The sequence below is a fragment of the Drosophila eugracilis genome, unplaced genomic scaffold, assembly GCF_018153835.1.
Source record: "Drosophila eugracilis isolate 14026-0451.02 unplaced genomic scaffold, ASM1815383v1 contig_649, whole genome shotgun sequence".
Lineage (NCBI taxonomy): Eukaryota > Metazoa > Arthropoda > Insecta > Diptera > Drosophilidae > Drosophila > Drosophila eugracilis.
Window position 1 is genome coordinate 500,275 of NW_024573535.1, and position 18,651 is coordinate 518,925.

Sequence of the window (18,651 nt, forward strand, 5' to 3'; positions counted from 1 at the left end):
ATTTTGTCATATTTTAGTTTCATCTTTCGACTGAGAACTGTCGAGGGTTTGGGGGACAAGGTTGGAAATCAATTTGACGCAGCTGCCGCCGAAGAAGGGAAAAGCGGAGCTGTATGCAAATGAAATAAGCGAAAAGGCAAGTGAACCCTTTTTTAATTGCACACACGCAGGTCCTGGAATACCAAAAACAGGAAGAGAAATAACCAAAAAAAGAGCCTAGTCTCTCTCTCTCTCTCACTTTCGCTTTCTGTAGAAGAAAAAGGTATCCAGGGAACCGTGAAAAACCGCAAACTGGTGGCCCAAAAAACACAAAACTCAAAAACATTTTATGATGCCAAGCACACATACACAAAGGGGCATTTAAAACGTATTCAAAATGCAAGTTTAAAGACGCCCCAAAGTATGCAAAGCACTGGCAAATAACATAAAATACGAAATACGGCTGCGGCCGCACAAAGTATTTCCCATAAAAAGCGCCGAAAAAGAAAAGCCACTGAAAACTCAACCACAAAAGGCACCCAGGATATAATCGCACACCCCCCCACGCACCCTCACACACACACACACACTCTTTGAGATCTGGCTGTCTGTCTGGTTTACAGACCCTCGAATGCAAATTAGCTTCCTTCCTTCGCGCGCTGGAAAAAACCCTTTGCCATATATGCAAATGTGCCGCAAACTGGCTTACATTTCACATTGCTCATACGCACCGGAGGCTGCCATGAGAACTAAGCCACAACAAGGACGGCAAACTACAAAAAAAAAAATGTATGCAAAATGTAGACCTCCAACGGGGGACGCTAAGGGTTTAATGAGTGTTTTTTATTAATTCATGTGTAAAAATCAGGTCGAAATAAAACAGTTTGAATATAAAACGGAAAAGTGTGTGCGATGCGAAAAGTTTTATACGAGTTTTCCGAAGGGATATGAACAGAGTGATATATGGGAAACTTTTATGCCAAAGCTGGGAAAATGGGAGCGACATTAATAGCTGGGCCGTAACACTCGGGAAAAGTCCTTTTGGCTAAGCCATGTTGAGTGGGGGAGATGTTATTTGGCTTAGAAATTCATTCGAACTGAGGAAATGTTTGTAGAAATTTGACATTTCTTTGAGCTGTAAATGTTATTGTCTTTATTTCATTCGATTTTTATTTAATTAATATCTATCTCTGTCAAAAAAAAATGATTTTAAAATTGTTCTTTTCAAGGAATTTCTCACCTAAAATGTAAAAATATTTTTCCAACATTTTCCTTAACAATTCCCACACAAAACTGCAACTTTGCCAACTTTTGCTTTCAAAATAACAACATATAAATCGAACATTTCGCTGGAGTTAACAGAAAAACCTTCGGACAAAGCATTTTTCCTGCAGGAAATTCCAATGGAATAACGCAAATATTGCACAATATTTTGTCCATAAAAAATGCAATGCCACGACATTTTCCCTTTGAGCCAAAATTTGGAAAGTTCTCCGGAGTCGAAGAGTACAGGCGATGCCCTTCATTAACAATAAGAAAAAGAACTGCAAGAGTGGGAGGAACTTCGCTTGTCGATTTATGTTGAAATCGGAACCCATAAAGACACGCCCAATTAGCCTTTAAAGTTTTGCGCCATAAAGCAAATAATAAATCCCATAAAAATGGCAAAAACGAGAAGAAGAAAAAACGAAGAAACGAAGAAACGAAGATGAAGATGAGAACTTTTGCTTGGGCAGCGAAGAAAAGAAAAGCGAAGAAGAGCAGTTTTAAAGCAGGAAGAAGATGGTAAGAAAACTGGCAGTAGATAAAGTTCGTTGCTGAGTAGCGGCAACCAATTAGGCCAAAACAACACACAACCCACCCACCCCCCGCCGCGCCCCCCTTCGATATTCCCCATCCAAAAATCTCCATTTTAGGGAGCAGAGACCGACCAGCCACCCACATTTCCCAGTGAAGTTTATGCATATTAAACAGTTATCCAAGCGGAATGGAAGAGCTGCCTGCCGGGAAATCTGGCTGGTGGTTGCTGATGGAAAAGCAGCAAGAGCAGGAAAAAGGGCGGAAAAGTCGGCGAGAGAGTGTGTGTAACAGGAAATGAGAGCCATGTGAGCGGAAATTCCACATTACAAATTATGCAAATCACATGCGCTTTGATTATTTCACATTTTATTTTCATTTCATCTTAACCTTCGACCTTAACCAACCTGTTCGCTTTTGGCCAACATTTAGTCGACCAAAATTCAATTTCCATTGTCTATTGTTTCCTTGGCAAGTTTGTGGGCGATGCACGCACACGCATTGATTGCAAATGCCAAATGTTGGTTTAAATTAAGAATCTAACTTGAATTTTATAAGAAGTATTGAGGAGTTCTTACGAATCAAATGATTTTCCATTCCATATTTAAAGACAACCAATATTAATCATTATAAAAAAATCCCTTTTTATCTCTTTAATTTTATGGATTAAATTAGTCAAGTTAAGTTCTTAAAATAAATCAAGTTAATGCTGGCCTTTAAAGCCATTCGCTTCATTAAAAGCCCAAATACTTTGGCTAAAAATAAACACGAAGCGATGGTAAATGAAACGAAACGACGGCACAAATTTAATTCCGTCATATGGATACCTCTTACTCGTAAGGGAAGAGGGTATAATAGATTGGCTAAAAAGGAATGTAACTTTCTTTAGCCATAACTATCTTGGAAAGTCAAAAAACTTGGTTAGATGGCTAAGATATAAATTTGCAAATTAAAATAGTAATTAAACAAGCTAATAGGTATCTGATAGTCTACTATTATAGAGTTCCCTCTTATTTTGAAATCGGAACGTGCCTCGTTTGACATTGGTTTCGATTTACATTTGGTTTCACGTTGCCCTTTTTTATGGCCAAGATTTGGATTCATTCCTTTGTCGTAAAGTGCGTGAGGTTCTCTCGTTTTATTGAACCCAATTTTGGCTTCTTTTTATATATATGTATATGTATATACACACACACACACACAAACACACACATATATGAACATATATCAGAGGGATAGAATATTAACCTTGGCTGGTTTTAGGCTGGATTTTTGTAAGATTTTTGTTAGATTTTTGTTAGATTTTTGTTAGATTTTTGTGCAGATTTTTTGCCAATATTTCATTATGGCCTCTGCGGCTTTTCGACAACAGCAATTTCGCTTAATTTATTCGAATATTTATGAGCATTCACAATTTTACTAAAATCCCTGTCATCGCATATTTTATTTTTTTTCGATTTTCGCTCATGAATTTTTTCCGCATCGGATGGCAAATATCATTTACATGCTTCTGAGCTCATTTTGTTTTCACATATTTTTCCATAGATTGCGTATACGCCAAAGGGGGCCAAGGTCAAGGACAAGAATCCATCTACTTGCCTCGAAGGTCTTACACACACTCTGCATTAGCAGCTTTGGGTATGTATGAGCAAAGGGACAGAGGATTTCGATAGGGTTGATTGGGCCTTGAATAAATCTATAGGCTCTATAATCCAAAGAGGATTTGCTATGGCTTTCTGCTGGATATCGAAAAGAAAACATTGGCGGTGGTTAAAGCATTTTTGGAAATATAAAAAGCTAACTACTTTCTGTAATTTTTAAATATTTTGTTTTCGAATAACTCTCCTTTTTCGTTTACATGCCAGCAACCATTTTTCGAAGTTATAAATCTGAAAACTTTGACTCTCCTTTTATTACCAAAAGAAAGTTCTTGAAAGACAAACTCCCTGTAAACTCGCTGGGTCATTACTCAAATTAACCCTTTTGCTAATTGCCAAATAAATTTTAAAGTGAAGTGTTGGCTAAAATGAACAGCTTAAAGGGTTGACACCCCAACTTCGAATTATCCAACTGGCTGGCCATTTAATCATCTTCAATGGTCGCTTCTGATGCGATTAGCAGAGGAGTTCCATTCCAGTCTTCTTTGGGTTGTCAAAATGGTTGGCACTGTCATTCGGAGCAAAACTAGATTCGTTGTCAGGTTTTGTTGCTTAAGCGATTTTCACTGTCCGAAAACGAAATGGGGGTGTGGTGACAAAAGTCTGGGGAGGTATTGAAAGATGAGCGGGAGGGTGGTGGTAAATTCACTGGGAAAAATTGCAACAACTGCGTTGACAGCAGCATTCCGAAGCTGAGATTTTCTATGGAGGCCGCTGCCAGTTCTTGTTTTCATCGCTCCTTTTCTTTTGCTGTTCCTGTTGCAACAAATCCCTACCTACCACCCACTCCCCCTCCTGCTACACTACCATTTCGCCCCAGTTTTTCTTATTTTCCTTTCCCTTGCGCAACTGTCATATTAAATACTTTTTCGAAATTGCAATTTAACTTTTATAGTAAGACAGGAAGGCGACAGAAGGCGCTGCTGGTGGGTGGGTGTAGCGGAAAGCCCTGCGAAAAACAAACACCCGGCCAAGAAAAGGAGTAAGCTCTGTTAGATAGTTACAGTGGGTAATCGTTGATGAGGGATATGGAGAATAAGATTTCATTAGGTCAACTATATTTTTAGTAAATTTTCAAGACTTTTTTAAACTAATTTTTCTATATTTTAAAATGGATTTTTCTTAAAATATTATCAGAAAATCTTTCTCATCCAAAACCTACATAAATTCCCTCATTTAATCTCTCTATAGAAGCTTCTGTTATAGCCAAGCCCCACTGTATGTCCAGTAACTTTTCTCTTGAGCAAACAAATAGTCCACCAAGTCCCCGAGTGAACAAATCTACTGGCAAATGGCGTTCAAAGCATTCGCAGCTTATCAATGGCGAACGGGTGAATTGAGGGGAGAAAGTATGTATGGAGCGATGAAGAAAGGACGGGAGAAAGGGCGAAAAAGGATATACAGAACGGATTGCTCTAACAATATAAAAAATAACTCAACAGTTGGCAGCAGTTGGCAACCGGATGTGTGGCATGTGTGCGATGCGATAGTTTATTGAAAAGTTTCCTCCACCACATTCAACCTATTTATTTTCCTCCTTTCTCTAGCCACCTCCCTCTAGCCACCCTCCTCTTGCCACCCCCCTTCTTGCCAACCATTTTCAAGCTAAAATTAAAACTTTCCCCATCGAAAAGCGGGCGAAGGAACCGGAAGGATTGTGTCGCAAAATAGTTTTCATTTTTCGTTTTACGCTCTGCTGGATTTTCCTCTAAAAGAGAGTAAAAACACACACCAAAAAAAGAAAACCAAGAAATGAACAGAAAACACGAAGAAAGATACCCTTGAAAACGTGGTAAAGGGAAAACAAATTACTTAAGAAGTAAAAAGCGAACCGAAAGCTTGTAGCTGTAGCACCGAAAATAGATAGCAAAGACAGCTAACAAGGTTTTACCGGCAGGAAAATCCGAACGCTGGATCCAAGGAAATTCAATATGGGAAATTCGTTGGCAATCGAAGGAAACCAATGGCAAGAAAAGTCCAATTGAGACACAACTTTACGGTCGATCCGAGAGAAAATTAACCTCCGTTAGGAGTCGAAAGCGGAAATTCAACGAAACTTGAGGAAATTAACTGGGAAAATAATAGAACTAAGCTATGGAGGAGTGAAAGATCTTTCAGCAGAAGGGGAAATTCATTGCTTTCATGAAATATTATTGAAGGGAAATGCATAATTAAATCAGTTTTAAGCACATTTTTTCCTTACACTTCTCTTATAAATCAAATAGGCTTAAGTTTTGTGTAGCAAAAATTTGCAGAAAACGAAATATTTGTGTTACGAAAATTTCGTATGATTATTGTGGAGAAACTTAAATAAATGTTTGTGCTCCCCTCCGTCGGTCCGCACGCCATCATAGACCGTTTTGTCCTGCTGAGCGAGATATAATGAGTTTTTTAATAAAAACTGACGCTGTATATAGCAGGTTATAATGCCCGCCCACTAAGACCGCCTTCTATACACCTCCCCGTCCACTTCCACATTCATCAACACTCCCACCGCCCCCCGCCCCATTCAAAATTCAAATATACGGCGTCACCTTTCATTTGAAAAGATGGCAACAAGGGTAACTGAAAAATATGGTAGAAAAGGACGTCGTAGCAAGCAGAGAAAGTGGGACAATAGAGAAAGCAAAAGAAAGTAACAAAAAATAAGCCAGAAAAAGGTTTGCTCAACTCAAAGTAATTGAAGCGAGACTTTTTGACTGGTCGCTCTGCAACCAAATATACAGAAACTGTACGAAAACAGTGCGTTTCATGGCTATAATATCAAAATATTATATTCAATAATATGTTTTAAGGTTTAAAAAGCAGATAGATTTGTTTTTAAGAGATTTTTAGAGCACTAGTTAAAGGAATTTTAAAGAAAAACCCATTCTAAAGATAGACTAAACAGTTTAAGAACCACATTAACAAAGCTGCCGAAAAGTAGGCAATGGTATTTAACAAAACCAAAAGTTCATCAATCTTTTTTCATAGCATACTATTTTGGGCTTCATAATGATTTTCAAGGATATTCATCTTTTGCATATAAACACCTCTTTCATGGCGCGCACTGTACGTAATTATTTGAAGATATCTATATAGGGATATGGTTATGTATATTTTGCGTTATTGCGTAGCTGACCGAGTCAGTTACCTGGGCATTTGTTGACCTTTTGCTGAATTTTAAACGCCATTCGCCCCAGGTGCGAATGTCGTGACTTGAATTCCCGGCCTTTTCTACCATTTTCCTTTTCCCAGTTTGCTTTCTTTTTTGTTATTCCCTTCTGCTGCGGTTGACCCCGCCAAAGAAACGGGGGGGGAGGGGGGACGCGGAGGTCAACAGCCGCTAGGCCTAGCAATCAAAAAATAAGAAAAAATACAAAAAGAAAGCAAAGGCCAAGAAGGGAAATTACTTGGCGAATCGTGGAGAAATTTACATTTTATTTATTGATTAAATTTTACCTGCCCAAACAATCAGCCAGCTGAATTTATTACAATTTATTTCACCGCAACGTTAGTCCAAACCAGAGGCTTAAAAACTTAATTAAACGCCATTTCTGTGTGATATATTATATGGAATGTATGAGCAATATATATGCAGAATGTGACCCTTAGCCATTGGACTAATTAATTTAAAAAGCTCTTCTCCCAGCGTTCCATCGTTCATTATGTTTAATCAAACGTTGGGAAAGATATATATATATATTCCCAAACAATGGGAAATAAGTGTGAATTAAATATGTTTCATTTAATAATACAGAAATTATTCAAGCTATTCAAATAAATAAATTGCTGTTTGTTGAAGTTTTCTGTTAATTTGTGGTAAAAGAAAAAGAAGGGGAAAGCCTTGTTGGATTTTTATTTTTAACCAGAAACCGCTTTAAAACTCAAAACTTTTATGGTAAATAAATATTTTGGCTTACAAAATCCTTTAAAATGTAAAGATATTTCCTTCCAAACAGCTTTTTGTAAGATTTTTACCTGAAATAAAAACAAAGAACAGAGTTAAATGGGAAATTATTTATTAAAATTTTATATAAATTTTAGGGCAAGTATTTTTTATATCATAAAAATTCAAAAAGAAAACCTCTCCCCTTTCGCCTTGAGACTAATTAATTGAAACAGCTATTTTTAACCAAAGATTTTCCTGGAAAATGATTAATAAAACGTTGGCGCATAAATTACGCAGTTCTCTGAAATAAAATGAAAAATATCCATGCATAAAACATTGTCCATCAATTGGAAGTGTATCGCATTACGGGGCATGTAAATGGGGATGAGGACCCTCGACTTCCTCTTTCTAAGCGGCAGGAAGTGAGCGAAAGATGAAGGTGGAAAAGGAAAGGCAGCCAGGATAAGCTTTGGCCTTCGAGTTCGTTGCCTTTGATGTCGCCCAAAATGGTTGAAAATGCATATTAAATGTGTGGACTAAGTGGGTTCATTCGACAATTAGCTAATAGGTAGACAAATATCAAACTATACAGGTTGGATAGCTTGAGAACTTAAGACTAAGAGAAGTAAGACTCTATGAAAGAGCAAGGAAAGTTTCCTTAAAATAAATAAAACAAAGCTGAGTAGTTTTTAAATAATGAAAAACTTTAAGCTTAAGCTTAAAATTAGCAAGTTGGATAAGATTTTTAAAGAAAGTAAAAAGAAACAACTTAAAGAATAATTTAACATTTAGGAAACAAAAGTAACAGCTGCAAATAATAATTTAAGCTGAAGTTTGTCCTTAAATTGTTTTTCCTTCTTTTCCCCCTTTTTCGTTTACGTTTATATATGAATTGTTGTTGCTGTTGTTATGCTTCCTTAATTTTCAACTTCAAAGTTTCCATTTCGCATTTTTATATGCATGCGTTAAGAGCCGAATGTTAAGGGGTATCTAGGGGTTACTAAGCACTGTTGCTGTTTTTATGACAATAAATTAAGGTATGGGAAGGGTGTTTAAGTTGTAAGAACTAGTTCTTGTCAAAGGGGTTTAGTTTGTCCCAGAAAGGCAAATAAAAATATTTTAAAAACTTACAAAAAGGTAAAATCCTGAAGAAATGGTTAGAGTTAGTTTTTGATTTTTTTGACTTTTCATTTATTAAGCTGACTTGTTGATTGAAGGAAAAGTTACAGCCAACTGATTTATTAAATATTTTTCAAATAATAAAATTAAAACAAATAATAAGAACATAAATAGGAAAGCCTCTTTGTATCTGATTTGGATTTTATAAGAAGCAGGAACTAGATTTTCTCAGATTGGTTTCTTTTTAGCTTACATTTTAAGGTTTAAAATTCTTTACTTAAATTTGTAAAACTTTTCTTTATTTTTTAATGCTTGTATATTTTAGTTCTAAGACTTGGGTAATGATTTTAAAATATGCAATATTTATATTAGAAAATAAAATATTTTTTAAGAAATTTCTTTATTTTTATTGATTATTCTTAACAATCCTAAAAGATCAAAAGAAAATCTGGGCTCTTCCTACTTAACTTCTCCACCTGCTTAGACAGTCTATCTCAATTTCCTCTTTTGATTTCCATTTAATGGGAATTTCCCAGCACATAAGTGTGTGTTTTTGTTTTAGAAATCTTGCTGGTTTTTTTTTTTGTATTTCCTCAAGAGGTTGAGCAAGCAGTTGCAGTCGGCTGGTGCTGAATGAATGAACAATAACGTAACGAGACTTGAGCAAGTTGCGTTAAGCAAATTAGAAAGGAAATTCGCTTTCGTACACACATGCACGCGCTTTTCACCAAGTTTTCCAAATGTGAAGGTGGGGCGTTGGGCCTGCCTGTTGATGGGCGTGGCCGGATAAAGGAGGCTGGCCAGGATGAAGTTTTGTTTTGTTTTGTTTTGTTTTTTGGGGAAGGGAGGAAGAAGGCCGTGTCGGTTGCTCTGGCTATTTCATTCTTGAAGTGCGCACTTCACTCGAGTAATTTGCCACGACACGCGCACTCACAAACACACACTTGTGCACTCACCCACACGCACGCACGCACGCACAGCTGGCAGCCATTTTAACACACACACACACACACACGCACACACGCACATGTGCTGACATTTAGATTGAAAAACGAGCCAAAAAGCAAAGGCAACATATAATCGAAAAATGCTTCGCCAAGGGGAAATGATACAAAGCAATGTTTTCATGTATCAGTCGCCAGGGGGCGTTACAGGTGTGTATTTGTGTTTACAGTTGTGGTCAAAATAATAGCAGTGGTAAAGAATTATTTGAAGGATTATAAATTCATTTTTAATCATTTTTTAACTTTATAAACAGTTTTTTTTAGTATAAATAATATTTTGTTTTTATATTTTTTTTTATTACAAAATTTTTTTTTTTAACAAAGGTTAAGTAAAAGAAATCGAAATATTAAATAAATTTATAAATTTTTAAATTTTTAAATTTTTAAGTACTATTTTTCTGACCTCCAATGTATACCTGTCTGTATGTGTGTGTGTGGCGTCTGTGCGTGTGGCAAGTGAAGTGAAGTGAAGCGTATGCTAAATTTTTATTGAAGTGCATACAAACAAACATGCCCGAAGGCAGTTCACTCAGCCGGAGGGAAAACTGTTGACACTGCCCCCGTAGACTTTCCCACCCCCACCCCCCCCTCTCCTTATACTCTTCGCCATCCCACCCTCTCCCCTCTCCCTGGCCCAAGTTCGAAGCTTGTCGCTGGTAATTTTCCTGTGTAACAACAACAAAAGCGGCAGCAGATAAAGGAGAAGTGGCAGCCAAAGTAGATAAAGCCGCTGGAGTCGAAGCCACCTTAAATACAATTTAAAACCGTAGCCAGAATGCACTGGGAGAAAAGGTTAAGGGTTTGGGGGAAAACTAGCATATTTTAGTTGATGTAGAAAGTTAAAAATTGAAGAGATTAATAGTAAAGGTTAATATAGGCTGGCCCACGGAAGATTTGCGTCTTAAAGTCGCTATAAAAATATCAATATTTAACAATTTTCTTAAACCGCAAACCTTCTACTAAGTATCTGACAGATTGACAATGGCATTCGATATGTTAAAGTCAAAATGATCGATAGTTAAGAAAGAAAACGCTACATGAGTCACCCTGTAGTAGTAAAATAATATCTAAATTTTAATGAAGACAAATATTTATATTAATATTAAGTTCATTCGTAAACTAACTAACTAATGAACTAAAAATACTAAAATCATTATAAAAGTTTACTTAAATTTAAGACATTTTTATCTAAAAACCAAAACTAAAACTTATAAATTTTACGCTTATTTAACAGAGTATATATATATCAAAAAACAATCCCAAAAAAAACCACATAAATATTGAATATTTCCTATAAAAAAACACATTTTCAAAGCTAATATCAATCAAAGACCTGAATTTAACATTTAAAACTCATATAAACTCTTAGTTACCAAGACTTTGATTCCAAAAACCAGAACAGTTAGACAAAGTAAATCATTTTTAAGCGAAAACCGGAACAGACAGCGATAGAGAAACTTAACTGATTAAGTTGTCCAACGTAATATCATTTTTTTAATTAAGTAAGTACTTGGAGATACCCAGGCATTTGCCATAAAAAGTGGGCACGAATTGTTTTCCAAATCAGTTTCAAGTGCCAACGCATTGCGAACGAAATAGCAATCAAAAATGAAATTTACCACGATTATTTTATTCGCACTTGCGGCATTCGTCTTGCCAACATTCGCCACCAATGACTACCTTTGGGGCACCATTGGGGACAATGACTACAAGCTGGCCAAGGATACCGTTTCGAAGGCATTCTTCGTTGGCCTTGTACAGACCAAGAAATACGTTTTCAAGCAGTCGGTAAGTGGTATTTACTATCTTTACTATTTACTATATACCATTTAATATTTATTTTATAATATTTATTATTAATTAGGACAATCTGAATGCTCTAACTATTACGGCCATTAAGATCACCGACAAGAAGAAGAGCCATGGCGCAACGGCTGTCCTTTCAAGCGGAGGTCCTGGCTCCAAGGGAGCCACTATTAAGTTCACTTCTGAAAGAGGCTATGGCATCAAGGATGTCGTCGAAATCTGGGGCCGTTGAAAATACATTTCCCAAACTGTGACTTTCTACAAACAATAATGAGATCCGATAAAAAGCAAAAGAAATTTGTGTGTGTGTGTTTTTTTTTTAAATGTGGCAAATTAGTGGCTAAAAAAAACTCAAAAATATATTCTTCTTAATGCGATATAAAGATCAGCAGGAAGTGACGTAAAAAGTGCTAGTTTGTTACCACTTTTCCTGATTAAATTCCCAAAATAAAAAAGCCATGATATTTATTTATAAAAAATAATTCAAGATCTTTCGCTTCAGATCAGATTGTGCCCATGAATGGTCTTCACATGCCTCAAGAACTGTCCTTAAAACGTGAGCTAGCACTTTCCAAAAATAAAATCACAGACCAAAATTGCATTTAATGAGATTGTGAAAAATTGATATTTACTAGAATTTGTCGCCGTGTGGACGGAGTTTCCATTGGCGCGGAAAGTAAAGCCGAACAAATCGAGAACACCAACGGTGATAACAACAAAGGCGATAAAATATATGTATAGGGAAAGTGAGTGGGAATCGCAGACTAAATACGCTTTAAAGGCTGCTTAGAGAGATAACAACGAATGAAAACAAACAAATCATAGTGAATAGTGAGCTATAAATATATAGTAATTGGGTTTTCAACTTAAACATGTTTCTTATCATAAGTGATAGGCGATACCTATGAGTTGATCAAAAGGTGACCTGAAAGTACAATTATAGATTATAAAGTAACATACCCCTAGCAGTTTTTAATTTAATTCTTTATTAATTACTTTTTTTTTTAGAGATAGAACATGTTTCCTGTTTGGCTTTGTTTTTGATAGGTTGGAAAAAGGTGACCCCAGAACAAATTTATGGAGCCAACAAATATCTCAATTTTGGAAAGGTATGCCTTTAGCAGTTTGTGATTGAGTTTTTAAGAATGTTTATTAGATTTCCTTAAAGATAAAACCCTTGATATCTTGACTTTGGTTTCCTTATTCTTTTAAGAATAAGCATTCCTTCCATATTCCTTTAGCAATATTACGCAAGTTTAACCAATAAATCAAAAACTAGATCATGATATTAAAATAAAAGTTTGTAATTGAATTTTTTGTAGTATTTATTACATTATTTTTTATGATAAAAAGTACATAAGTTTGAATTTATATTTCTTTGATAACATGCAAGAAAAGATGACCCCATACTATAATGATAAAACCAATAAAACTAGCAATAATCTCACAAATGTAAAATGACTTTTTGTAATGACTTTTTTAAATAATTTTTATATAATTTTTTGTAATGATAAAAAGTGTTCAAGTTTTGATTTTCTATGTTTTTGATAAATTGCTAGAAAAGGTACCAAAACTACATTGATAGAGTTATAAGATTTCAAATGTAAAATCCAAAGCCTTAAGGAGTATGTAGGAGTATGTTGATTTTTGAGTAATCTGCATCACATTTCTTTAGTTACAAAATATGAAAACTTTTTGACTGTGTTGTTGATAAATTGCCGAAAAGGTGGCCTAAAACTGCTTTAATAGAACCAAAAAATCGAATCATAAGTTCGCGAATGTAAAATCCAATTCCTTTAGCAGTATGTAGGAGTATGTTGATTTTCGAGTAATCTGCATGACTAAGTGATAAAATAAGAAAACTTTTTGGTTAGCTGTGCCAGAAAAGGTGACCCCAAACTACATTAATAGAACCAAAAAATCGAATCATATATTCGCGAATGTAAAATCCACTGCCTTTAGCAGTAAAAAGTAATTTTACGTTTGTGATCTTATAGCTAGTTTGATTGGTTTCGAGTAACAATGATTTTCAAGTAATATGCATTACATGTCTTTAGTGATAGAATATGAAAACTTTTCGGTTAGCTGTGCTTGCGATAAACTGCCAGAAAAGGTGACCCCCAAACTACATTAATAGAACCAAAAATTCGAATCATAAATTCGCGAATATAAAATCCAAAACCCTTAACAGTATGTAAGTACTACATGTTGTTTTTATACCCGTTACTCGTAGAGTAAAAGGGTATACTAGATTCGTTGAGAAGTATGTAACAGGTAGAAGGAAGTGTTTCCGACCCTATGAAGTATATATATTCTTGATCAGGATGAATAGCGAAGACGAATGAGCCATGTCCGTCTGTCTGTCCGTCTGTCCATATGCCCGTCTGTCCGAATGAACGCTGAGATCTCACGAAATATAAGACAAACAAAGTTGAAATTAATCATGAAGATTCTTGAGGTGCCGGGACAGCGCAAGTTTATTTCAACATCCTGCCACGCCCACTCTAACGCCCACAAATTGCGAAAAACTAAAATCGTTGAAATCTCGGAGCTAGAAAGTTAGGCTTAAGAATACGTATTTTACGAGTTTTCATCCGTCCATGCCCACTCTAACGCCCACAAACTGTGGCGTCTAAAATATTATTATGAATACCTTCGTTTGACCTTGAATAACTTATTTCTGTTAATATCTATTGATTTACCAAAGATTTTTCAAATCGGATCATTATTTCGCTATTTATGAAGAAATTTAGGTTATAAGGCCTCACATGGTTTATACATACTTCCTCCGACAATAGGTGGCGCTTTGGTAATGTTAACTAGCAAAATGAATATTTTAAAATTGTGTAAAACAGATACCTTTCTTTAGTAGGATACATTTCTTTAGTAATAATACATGAAACCTTTTTAAGCTGTGATTTTTTTAAAAAGTTTCAAAAAGGTGACCTCAAACTACAGTTATAAAGAAAACTGATAAGCCATTTATAACCGTATTGTAAGTGAGTTAACCCCATCAGTTTGTGATTTCATTTTGTACAAATTTAAACTACATTTTATGTCTAATTTTGGCATCATTTTTTAAAACTCCCCCAAAAAGCGGTTACCCCAAACTGCACTTCCCGAGAAACTCCACTTTAATCCTCTGCCTAAGATCACCTGAAAGGCATCTTTATTACAGTGGACTCGAGACGGTTGATTGTGTGGTGATTGGTAGGTGGTTTTGCCTCCTCCCACTCCAGCTTTCAGCCGACACTGATGACTACGTTGGCGACGACACAAAAGTTGAGTTCAAACACTCAATCATTTTTACACCCGACTATGCACACACACACACAGGCGCACACTCGCCAACACCAGCAAACATCTGTTGTGTACATACACACACACACACACACCCTGAGATGTGTTGACAGCACACAAACATACACACACACACATACACACTGACATACGAGTATACAGGTGCAGCGTAGCGTATTTGGCTATAAATAAGTTTTCAATATTTTTTCTTTACGCCACAGAAGAAAAAAAACGAAGAGGGGGCAGACATTTTGAATTTTCTATCACAATTTTTACTTCTTTTTTTTTGTAGATTTTTTGTTGTTGTTGTTGTTGTTGCTTGTGGCTGCCGCACGATAACTGAATTGCAATTGAATTTAATTATTTTTAGCGCAAACACACTGCTGGACAAAAAAAAGAAGAAAAATGCTGGCAACGCTTAGAAAATCCTGTGGGGGGGGGGGGAATTTAAAATGTTGTTCAGCTGCGCAACAAAGCGGAAATTTTGTGTAAGCCGTGTGTATCCCCCAAAAAAAAGAGGAATATATATAAAGGCAACTCAATCAATGTGCTCCAACGACTCAATTTCAAACTTAGGTGTGTCAACACTTTCGGAAAAAAGAAACAGCAGCCAGAGGAGGGGCAGAGGGAAGAGTGGGAGAGGGCAGCTTTATTTATTATTAAATATAAATAATGAAAAATCAATAGAAATTTATTTATACATATTCATCAATATGTATACGAATTGCGCCCAACCGAGGACATGGCCAACAAAATGAACAACAACCCAACAGCCCAACTGGCACACACAAAATTACAGCTAAGGACAGTCATGTAAGGGCTAGAAAATGTAAAATATATTTATATATTTTATGGGATAATGGAGTTTTACTGGTTTTAGAGAGATATTATGGTAAATCTCCCTCTAATTGGGGAGTTCCTTTAACTTCTTGGTATTTAAACTTCCATAAAATATTTTTTAAATATTTTAAGGTGGAAAAATATACTTTAAATTTGTAGTTTTTATAAATATTCTTTCACATTATTTATATTTTACTAAAAAAAAACATAGTTTTTAATAATGCTTGCTAAAATAATTTTAGCCAAACTGATTTTTATGGTTATAAGTTTGTAATTTTTCTCAGAATCTAAAAATCCTTTCTTAAAATATTTTTAAATTATTTTTTTCAACTCCTAAAACCAATTTTAAAGTAATCAAAATAAACCAAAATGCATGACTTAATATCTTAAATGCTTTAAAAAAAAATCATAACCTTTTTAACCATTTTGTTAGCCCTATTTTTGTGCCCTCAAACATACTCACAGGCCAAAGTTCATGAGACAGGGCAAAGGGGTCAGCAGCCACAGGCGCAGGGGCTTCTGTTCTGAGTGAGGGAATTAACTTTAGGATAAATTTGTCATGTTGTCGAACCAAAAAATAACTCAGAAAAAAAAACAGCCAGCAAGCGGGGTAAAAACATCGAAGGATAACTCAATTATTTATGATGTATGCATGTGCATGTAGCCATCCCTAACCGGATTAAAGGGCTCGGGCACCCAAAGGTGTTATGCCCGTGACTTTCCCGCTTACATCTACTTAAACGGGCTAAAGGTATTTTGGGCCAACATTCGCTTGGTTTTAAGCTTAGTCTTTAAATGCAAGTTGTCTTGAATTAGTTCGACTTTCTCAGTTTGTAAACTCTAAACTGCTCTATGCGATCAGAAAAGAAAAGGAGAAAGTATAAATTGAAAACAACACTCGTAGGTTTTATTAAGGGAATTTTAATGCTGGGCTTGTCTCATTTGGTTTCAAGTCCATTATAATTTTCATCTGGTTAATCCTTATCTTGGCTCTCTTTAATGTCGAACTCGACGCCAGTCTTTGGATCTCCGACAGTAGCCTTCTTCAGCTTCGTAGGTGTTACTGTTATTAGATCTGAAACTGAAACTGAAGAACGTAGAGAAGGAATCCGACGTATCATCTTCTGCCAACATCTCCAACACCACTAGCTTGGCCTGCATCTTGTCTGCTTTTAGAGCCACCTTATCGTTCTTCAACTTGTAAAGTTTAAGGTAATTCTTCTTCAGATCCCTCTCAAACTTTTTGATAGCTTCCAACTTCTTCTTCCGCTTCTCGGCCCTGGCTGGTCTTTCGACTTCCAGGGTCTTGGAAATATGCTGCCCCTTACTGTCAATATCGGAAATCTACTTCGGATACTTTTTGTCCAGTTCCTGCTTCTTGTCCTTGATTGCTTCCTCGGCTCTGGCTGGTCTACCGACTTCAAGGATCTTGGGAATATGCGGCCCCACTATGTCAATGTAGGAAATCTGCTTCTGATCTTGCACGACTTGCTCAAATATTATTCCCAAGCCCAGAATGGTAATTTAATCACCTTTTCTAGTCAACAAGAACCTGAGATTCCATCACCTTAATCAAATCCCCATAACTGGCAATGCAATCCGACAGATAACCGAAGGTAGAAACAAAGCCAACAAAAATCCAACAATAATCGGTTTCCCATGGGCTCGGACAAGGATATATCTTTTAAGTTGATTACTTACAAGGAGTCTCTTATGGGGGGTGGGCATTTACCAGCTGGATAAAAGAGATCTTTACAAATTGAACACTTTTCACCCGCTTTTCCAGCCAACCTACCCAACCTACCCATTCTTGCAACACTCTCAAGTGGCAATAAAGTAATAAGATTGCCAGCTAACCCGGTTTGCTTGTTGTTCTGCCAACGTGTATTTAAATTAATTGCATGAAATTAGAATTTTATTGGCAATCGTCATGGCAAAGGACAGAGATGCCTTCTGATTGCCTGGGTTATCCTGGGCGGGATTTACATTTTGTTGCCAAACTTCAATTCTTCGTGGTCCGCATCCGCATTGGCATCCGCACTCTAATTGAATGAATGAGAAATTCAATTTTCGTTGCATTATTCATGGCAATTTTTCGGCGGTAGCCGGCATAATTGCGGTCAATTGAATTTGCAAATTGGCAATTATAATTACAGCAAACAGCAACCAAAAACTGGAAAGCCAACTCAATGTGCCAGCTTAAGCAAAGGGGTATTCCAATAATAATTTCCAAATGAAAATTGCCATTTCAATTAACTGCTGGCTGCTCCACCAACATCGACATCAGGGACACAATGAGATTTGGACAGATAAACTTGCTAAATAAATAAACTCAAATTACTGGGCGAGTAAATTAAAGAATAATATTAACGGGGTGTTTGGATATTTTTAACCTTGAAAAAAGTTTGGTTTTTGTTGGGAAGAGTATTGTATGCCAGCAAGTTTAGTCATCTATTTTATTTGTATTTTTTATAGGAAATTTTTCATATTTTATGATTATATTTTTACCATTAAAACCAAACTTAACTACAAATTTCTTCTTATCTTATAATAATTTATTATCCATTTAAATCATATCCTTATGCATATCCTTTTGATTACCAAACTCCGCAATTACCGAGCTCTTTATCTTTACAGTTAATTAACTGCTAATACCTCAATTAGTTTTCCATTCTGCTGGCTATCCCATAATTAGTTGTTTTTCCCCCTTCCCCACCACCACCACCATCTCTTCCTGATTAAATGGAGTTGCATTTACATAACCATCCATCTCCTCCACTTATCGCCTAACACACGCACCGGACATCGGGCAATCCATCCATATTTCAGCAATTAAAATGCATTATCAACTCTGACAATTGTCTGTTGCCCCGAAATGTATGCTACAGAAATGCTCAATTATCCAAGTTAATTGACATCTGCCAAGAGTAGTGCTCAGTTATGGTTATTGAACATTTTATAGCCACAACACAGAGCAGAAAAATATGTAGCTGTTACATGTATCTGTTAGGCAAGTTGAGAATTTAGCTTATTTTCATAATTTCCATTCCTTTTTCCAGCTAAATTTCAATTTATTTTTCATTTTCAATATAATCTACATAGTTAACTGTCGTTTTTCTCAGTGCTCTTGTGGTTATTGATGACTGCATCGCCAAAATATTGAAATTCGACCAATGATGATGACGCTGCTGAAGATGATGACAATGATTTGTCGTCAAGCCACTCAAATGCAAAGCGTTTTTGGGGGTATTCCGATGGATGGATGGATGGCTGAAGG

The 18,651-nt window shown here is 36.1% G+C and overlaps 2 protein-coding genes across 2 annotated transcripts in view; one reads left to right on the forward strand and one right to left on the reverse strand.

The window, feature by feature from the left end:
- The window catches only part of LOC108103140, a 52,111-nt gene that overhangs the window by 21,346 nt on the left and 12,114 nt on the right, over nt 1–18,651 (reverse strand). The gene's annotated exons all lie outside the window — the stretch shown is intronic.
- LOC108103141 lies at nt 10,989–11,527 on the forward strand. Its single transcript, XM_017208513.2, has 2 exons — nt 10,989–11,216; nt 11,293–11,527. Exons 1-2 carry the CDS (start codon nt 11,037–11,039, stop codon nt 11,464–11,466), a joined length of 354 nt encoding a protein of 117 aa, XP_017064002.1. The 5' UTR covers nt 10,989–11,036; the 3' UTR covers nt 11,467–11,527.

Bases quoted from the DNA above. Each gene is read 5' to 3' on its own strand.
- LOC108103141 (XM_017208513.2), top strand. From the start codon at position 11,037: ATGAAATTTACCACGATTATTTTATTCGCACTTGCGGCATTCGTCTTG. The intron at 11,217-11,292 runs GTAAGTGGTATT...ATTATTAATTAG, and splicing joins AATACGTTTTCAAGCAGTCG to GACAATCTGAATGCTCTAAC.